Source organism: Stegastes partitus, unplaced genomic scaffold (genome assembly GCF_000690725.1).
Source record: "Stegastes partitus isolate 25-593 unplaced genomic scaffold, Stegastes_partitus-1.0.2 Scaffold12, whole genome shotgun sequence".
Classification (NCBI taxonomy): Eukaryota; Metazoa; Chordata; class Actinopteri; family Pomacentridae; genus Stegastes; species Stegastes partitus.
In genome coordinates, this window is record NW_007577743.1 from 1,486,220 (window position 1) to 1,494,419 (window position 8,200).

General features: G+C 43.7%; 1 protein-coding gene across 1 annotated transcript in view; it reads left to right on the top strand.

Moving 5' to 3' along the window:
• Positions 1-568, top strand: part of sult4a1 (sulfotransferase family 4A, member 1) — a 21,927-nt gene extending 21,359 nt beyond the window's left edge. Inside the window, exon 7 of the mRNA XM_008288209.1 lies at positions 438-568. Coding sequence (XP_008286431.1) covers positions 438-550 — 113 coding nt within the window. The 3' untranslated portion in view covers positions 551-568. The remainder of the gene's footprint in view (positions 1-437) is intronic.
• Positions 569-8,200: the final 7,632 nt, after the last annotated feature.

The window sequence follows — 8,200 nt, forward strand, 5'->3', positions numbered from 1 at the left end:
TCGCCACCACAGATGGCATTCGAACCACTTTGACCTTCACTTTCAGTCTGTTTTGACTGAACCCTCCTTTAATTTCATGTCTTTTACATGTGTTCCTTAATTCATTTTGAGTTTACTTCATGTTGTCATTCCTGTTTTGATTTTGATGCTTACTTATGGTTTCTGTCATCAGTTTTTCTTTTTTTTTTCTTTATTTCGCATCATGTTTTTTTTTTGTTTTTCCTTTTAGTGCATGGGAGTCTGGTGTCTGGTCTGCTATAGGTTTAGCACAGAGCTAGCAGTCAGTCTGATCTGTCTCATGCACACCACAGCAGGTGAGTCACCACCGTGTCAGGCTGCAGCTCAAACATGTTAAATACGTTTTTATAAATTGAAAAAAACCCACACTGTTTAGAATCTGTCACTGAAAATCCTAACTGTGCTTTCTCTTGTTGCAGGTCGTGTAGGTCTGTGGAAGGACGTCTTCACAGTGTCTATGAATGATAAGTTTGACGCGATATACAGACAGAAGATGGGCAAGTCTGACCTGACCTTTGACTTCGGCCTGTGAGGAGCACCTTGACGTGTCCCTCCTCCCGTACCACCTCCCTCCTCCCACTGATCTACGTCAGTACAGTCGACAAGTGCTCACATCCTGCCAAAACCCACACTCCTATGTCTCCATTCAGTCAATCAGTCTGAAGTTTAATGGTACAGTTTGACAGTGGGATCACACTGCAAGACTTTTCCTCATAATGCAATCCCTCTCCAGTCAACACGTCATCCAAAATAACACCCTTGTGGACTGATCAAAAAGAATCTAGAATTATTAGGAGAATTTTCTCAACCAGTAGTTAAACCAAACCTCCCTCAACCCCTACCTCCACAGTATGCTTAGACTGCTGTGTATGTCTATGTGCACTGATTAGGGTTAGACTGGTGTAGGTCTTTAAAAGTCAGTACCATCGGTCAACATGTTCACAACAGCAAATTAACTCACGTTCAGATTTTTGTGACGGGAATACACTGAAAATCACGTTAATGTGGCTGGACGGGGAAAAAGCAGCCAGTTCTGACATTTATTTAGTTCCTGTTATGGTCATCTTGCTCTGAAAAAGTTTCTTGACTTGTTCGTGGCCTGGCTCTGCTCACTTGAGACCAAAAAGTGGTTTTCCCGTAGATGGTGTGATGGAGGTGTGCCAATGAGGAAGCCCTTTCCAGCTCACTGTGGCTGTTTGTACACAGAACAGGTTCTCATCAGGTTTTTTTTTAAAGCATAGTGATGATAAACGCGCAACATATCTGGGTCTGAAAGGTTCAGTTTTTTCCAGCAGTAAGTTCAAACACTGTTTTCTAAGGCGACACAGACAGGAGTGGAGCTTATGTTTTGGAGTTTGGAATTGTTGTCATGTTGGTGTTTTGAAGCCAAACATAAGGAGTGAGCGGCGGATCTAACTGGAGAATCAGAAAACACTTGTTAAGGTGATACAGTCATGACCTGTCAGTCACAAGGTAACCATGCCCTACGACATGCTGTTCATTTTGGAAATAGTTTTTTTTTTCTCAATAACAAAAACAATGTCCAAAATGTTATACTGAATAAAACTTAAAACTAGTGATTGATATAAACTCATTCGGGAAATGTTACTGAGGGAACTTATACAGTGAGAAGTATGGTGATTATCTCATAGATGTTAGACTTGTGAGTTGCCCCCTGCTGGCTGTTAGAAAGATGCTTGTTTAGGGCACTTTCATGTTGCTTCACTATTCAGAGGCTATGTCCATTTTTTATGTACAGTCTCTGGTCTGGGCTGCCTCATAGGAGCAGTGTGTTGACTTTGGACCTCCTTTCATTGCACTTTGACAGTGAAAGGAGTTGAGGTGGTTCAGGTGTCTGATTTGATTGGTCCTTGGATGCCTCTCTTTGAACATCCAATGTGTACGTCTGTTCAGACCCAGAACGTTCTTGACAGAATTCAAATCCCATTTGGCTGGGACAGCTTCAGGTTCCCTCAGGAAGTGCTGCATGACGTAACCAGGGAGATGGACTGTTTTTCTTAGCCTTTTGAGTATGCTATGATGTAATGCATGTAAGACCACCAGACGTCTAACCTGATTGGTTAAACAGTTTCAGAAGCTTAAGGGTTTTTGTGTCTTTTTGCACAGTGACCACTGTGACCAAAATAGACTCCTTTTGGCGTATTCGACATTGGGAGTAGCTGAGTGGTCTGTGACATATTGTCCCAAGTTGATATGGTTCATGTCTTTAGCTGCTACATGCTAATGGAACTGTGTTCACTAGATGTTGTTTTTCAGCTGTTTGGAGCTGGACAGGTTGGTGGGGGGTCGTCAGAGCTCGAGCCCTGTAAGAATTCTGTGTGAGTTTGTCACTACAAGTGATCACTTCCATATTACACATATTCCTCTGACCTACTTTTATGTATGACACAGCCTTCGAAGGTTAGCTCATATCTAAATGCAGGTCGTGCACTCAGTCAGTGCTTTGACTTGTGATTTTTCAGTGTATACCAGCCACAAATATCTGTTCATGTGTGTCTCTGGTAGTCAGGTGGACAACCTCTGTAAAACATTTATACTGTCACAAGACACCAATACTCTCAAGGGAGGAAGCCCAGACGGATGAAACGTTTGGTTAGTAGCTCTGTAGGTTGGGCTGCACACACCTAAATATGAGTAAGCCAGCTGGAATACATTACTGCCTGTATCTGACAAATGACACCACCCAGCTGTAGATAACACCAGTGCTGGCCCCATCCTATGTAGAACTGGTTTAACCCTGATTCCGTGTGCATTCACGGTTGTCCAGATGCAGCAGCAGACACATGGAAGGTCACTGTAAGAGGTGAAGCTTATCACGCCTAATTCAACCCAGCAGCTCGGTGTCCCAGCTGGGAGAGTGTTGTGCTGCTGGATCATCCTTTATTTGCATTATTTTGCTCATGGTGCTGCAGGATTTTCAGCCACCATCACTGACACAATGGAAGAGCTTTATGAGTGTGTATGTGTGTGTGTGTATATGTGTGTGAGTTAAAGACAGGAAGAGATGACTTGTCCATGCTCAAACTTACTACCCGACCACACCAGGGTCCCATCAAGTTCAATGAGCTGCCAGTGACCTTTAAAGCTGCTATGTGTAGGATAAGAACGTATGCTTGGATCTGATTCAGCACTGTGGCGGGATCACAATGCACTGACTATATTCATGCCACCAAAGCAGAACAAAATGACACAAGTAGATTTAAGGGAGAACTACTTGATAGTTATTTGAGCAGATGTCCACTAGTACATAGCATTTTGGTTAAGTAACAAAAATGGGTCCAGTTTGCCCTCTGGTGGTCAAAATCAGCAGCAGCTGCAGATGGAGTGATTTCAATGCAGATTTTAGAGTCTCATATTTAATATCACCTTCACCCTGAGTCAGCTGGGATAGACTCCAGCCCCCCCGCGACCCTAGTGAGGATATAGGTAATGGATGGATGGATGGATATTTAATGTTGGCAACAATGTGAAGGTCTTGTTCCCAGATCAGTCGCTCACATCAGCGGTGGTGGTTTATGATAATGTTAGCTGAGGTGCAACAATGAATTGAATTGCTGGTTTAAAGAGAAACATACTTTAAAGACTTAATGGCCCCTTATTGGCTCCTGTTGGCTGTTTTTATTCATACTCAATTAGTTTTAAAGAATAGGAAACAAACTCCACTCTATCTAGGAACAATGCATTATATGTAAGGTCTTACAGGTCCTGCACAGCGGCGCTGTTTACATGAGTCCTGCTCTGTTATGCAGGAATTATGTGAGGTCACTGGAGTTTACAGTCAGACTGAAAATCGACTTTGCATAATTTACTCAGGTGGGTAGTTGACTGGATATAGTGCAGATGGGTTTGTAAACTTGAACTCCTGGAAACAGAACAAGTAGCAGGCCAACACCAGCAGTTTACTAACTTCTAAATTATACAACATTTGATCAGTTTGATTGTCATCAATCTCTGTCATTGCAACCATACAGGAAGCATCCTTCAACAACAACATGTCTGGCTAATGTGGGACATCCAAGTTTACTTGTTTTTACAGACACTTGGGTACTTTTGAGTGTCAGGTTGCATAGATCAGAACTTTTAACAAACAAACAAATCACCTTTTCTAAGTAGGAAGTTGAAATTTATAATAAATTTGTATGGCATGAATGCGGCATTAGCTCGCATATGGTTAAGAAAAAATTAACTTAAATTAAAAAATGAAAACTGACTGAATAAACAATGGGCTGCATGGTGGCTCAGTGGTTAGCACTGTTGCCTCACAGCTAGAAGATCCCTGGCTCGTGTCCTGGCCTGGGCCTAGGATCCTCGGAGTTCTCCCTGTTCTGTTTAAAATGGCTCTTTTCCAAAGCTGAAGTTTTATGTATTACCCTTAATGTCAAGTGGTTTGGCTTCAGTCTTCACCCCCTGTTTTGATTGGTTGGACACAGAATAGTTTAGGATTTTTCAGGTTGCCGATTTGACAGAACCACCATAACACCTGTGCTTTTCTTACCACAACAAGTCCAAATATCTGCTGTGAGAAGACCTTTGGGTGTGCAGGACCTGTAAAACCTAGATGTAAGCTTGAATGTGTGTAAACCATTGGGGCCACATCCACACTCTCAGTTATTATTTTTTTAAGTCTTAAAAAGCACTGGATTGGATTCACTTTCCTCAAGAAAAGGAATCCGAGATTCTCTGTCTTGCCTGCTGTAGGCACTAATGTTAGTAATAAAATGCTCTGGTATGTGGTGGCAGGCTGCTGGGAGCTTGGAAATGGGATTGTTGCAATAGTGAAATGTGCTGCAGGAGGCTGTTAAAGCCTTCTCATGTGTCACTCTCTGATTGGCAAGCGAAAATAGCAAGAAAGGTCAAAAAACTTTTGACTATTTATTTATTTATTTATGTATTGATTGAGGTCCATGTTGTGTTAGTTTATTATTTGTACCATTAGAAATTGTGGCTCCCACCTTTGTCCATCATGCTTTCTTACTTTGAATGGTATGATTGTAAAGCAGTTGCACTCTCTGTGGTATTAAAATGTACTAAGATTCAGTTTCACTTGGTGAACTTCAGCATTCGTGCACTTTTCTCGAGGCCTGTGTGAACCGTACTCTGTACCAGTCCTGCTCAACGAACAGCGTCGCGTCTCTCTCTCCTTCTCTGTCTTCTCTCAGACATGTCGGGTTTTGTTTGCATGGGAGGGGCGAGCAGAGTATTAACAAAGTATAACCAGCATCAACTGTGTTCTGCTACATACTGTAGTGTCACAACAGCACCACTATCTGGAGTCAGACTATTTACCTGAGGCATCACTGACTAACCGTCCTGCTCCTCCTCCTCCTCCTCTGTTGCTGCAGTGGTTTCCAGTCCAGCAGATCGGTCCCTGCGCTCTACCAGACACTTGTGAATGTCTTTATTGTGTGGATGTAAACAGCAACCTCACTCGTCACGCCATCTCTTTTACAGCTGCGCGTTCTTTCTTCTCATTGTTCTCTCTTCTCTCTGCCACTCTGTTTACAGCCGTTGGCAAGGCTTCAGCCAGCCCATCTCCACTTTTATGGTTTGTTTGGGTTTTTATACATACCTGCCTCTGTTTCCTGGGCATCTTTCATTGTATTTGACATGCTATGCTTGCTGGTTTATTAATAAAGTTTTGTCTTCGGGCAATATCTGATGGATGGGCTCTCTTTCTTTAAGTGCCTCAGTGTCAAAAAATGTGTTTAGCATTCTCACAGCATTGCCATCTGGAGAAATGAGAAATGAGAGTCAATGAAATTTAGTACTTTGCTGCCATGAATAAGAGGCTGGAAACACAAATGACTCGCAGCATGAGGAAATACAGAGCTGTAGTGTTGGACATAATATGCCCAGCTAATGCACAGAGGAAACAATCCAGTAATGTCATTATGGGTCATCCTGAGAGAATCATTTCTGATGTCAAATGAGACAACAAACTCATTCTACAGTTTGACAAGGAAATCTTTCACTAACTCACATGGTATGACCAACAGTGAGTGCCACTGTTACACCGTATTATAACATTTACTACAAACATATGGTCACGTGTGGTCACAGAGGCAGATGTGCAACATTTACATGGTTTTGTAAGTAAAAGCAGCAACGCAACAATGCAAATATGCTCAAGCCCTGCAGTCACACATCCCCAGTCAGAACGGCTTGTCAGGTTTTTGCCTCCTCACATAGAATCCTTTAGGATTCCTAGAGATTTCTCCAAGTCCTACACAATCCACCCACTTCATAGGAAAAACTTTTTCTAACCTTCAGAGGTTATAAAAGAAATCCAGAACAATCTATTGGAAAAGTTTTTTTTATTTTATTTGAAATGTTTTAAAGTTGAACTTTTATAACTTCTGCTAGAGGGGCTTCTCATTACAAAAACACTCACAAAGATTTGGGCTGGCCTAAAATGACCCACAAGTTTCTGCAGTGAAAAACCTACAGCCTAGACGTTTTCTTCATAGAGAAAACCATTTGTTTTTCTACAAGTATCATATTTGCGCAACCATCTCAATAAAATAGGCATTCTGAAAAAAAGCTGGCTGCTCTGCTGACAATTGCCATGTTGTAAATTATGCAAAAATATTTAAATTCAGCAGGAACCCCTAGAAAAAGGAGAAGACAGGAAGTGGAGGCAGAAGTAAAGGGACGGCGGGTAGGTGGGGCATGAGAAATGAGAACGAACAAGTAGGAAAGGCAGCGTGGTATGTACAAAGGTATGACAGGAAGGGGAGTGGTTGAGGTATGTTTGTGGTCCTGAACCTCAGGTAAAGATTTCAGTTCCATTTCACCAGATAGAATCACACAAATAAACTGAAGCTTGATTGTTTGTTGGATGTGAATGAACGTTATGTTGGTGATGACGTAAATGAGCTGATGTGGGGAAATGCTTAGTCAGGGATCAGCAGTGGCTCCCGGCCTGGCGGACCCCCCAAAAAGCATCCCATAAGAATGAAACAAAGAGTGGACATAACGTGGGTCTTGAGGGTTGGAGCAGAGGAGAAGCAGATACCTTTGAGGCCCATGGCTTTGATTATGTGGTCCAGAACCCCTCGGCTGGAAGCTGTGTCAACATGGAAGGAGTGGCCGGGGAACATGCTAGGATACTGGATCTGGTCCCTGTAAGGACCGGTCCCTATAACGACCTGAGAGTCGGAAAGGGAGATACTTACGTATCTTGTTCACGAATGAGTTTTACCGGAGCGAGGAAAAGGGAGCTGAGCCGCAAGGCAAAGCTCTCGATTTACCAGTCCATCTACATCCCAACCCTCACCTATGCTCATGAGCTCTGGGTCGTGACTGAAAGAACGGGATTGTGGATACAAGCAGCCGAAACGAGCTTCCTCCACAGGGTTGCTGGACTCACTCATCCTTAGAGATAGGGTGAGAAGCTCAGACATCCGGAGGGAGCTCAGAGTAGAACCGCTGCTCCTTCGCATTGAAAGGAGTCAGTTGAGGTGGTATGGACATCGGATACAGATGCCTCCAGAGAGGCTTCCTCTGGAGGTTTTCCGAACACGTCCACCTGGGAGGAGACCCTGGGGCAGACCCAGGACCCGCTGAAGAGATTTTATTTCTCGGCTGGCCTGGGAATGCCTCGGGATCCCCCAGGAAGAGCTGGAAAGTGTCACTGGGGGGAGGGATCTCTGGAATGACCTGCTCTGCCTGCTGCCTCCACGACCCGACCCCGGATAAACGGAAGAAAATGGATGGATGGATGGATGGATGGATGGGTGGGTGGGTGGATGGATAATTGAGAAGTAGGGTCAGTTTGTCATAGACTTTTATACAATCTTATTTTTGCAGCCAGAGGAGTCACCCCCTGCTGGCTGTTAGGAAGACGCAGGTTTAAGTTACTTCTACGTTGCCTTCTGTGAGGGTCACAGACTGTGTTCACTGTGTTTTGGGGTTTTTCCTGCTTTTGTGTTTTGGTGGGCGGGTTATTTCTCTGTAGGCTGGGCAGAGCCGATGGGGGAAGGACTCTCACGCTGGCAGCTGTGGCTGATCTGCTCATCAGCAGATGACCTCAAAAGCAATCATCTCACAGGACTCCAGCGCCAGAGGATTGTGATACCTACCCCGTGGTACAGTCAGGCCGCTAGTTGCTACACTTCGCTGGGCATTCCTAGCTAATATTGATCTCTAGTTTCGAGCTCAT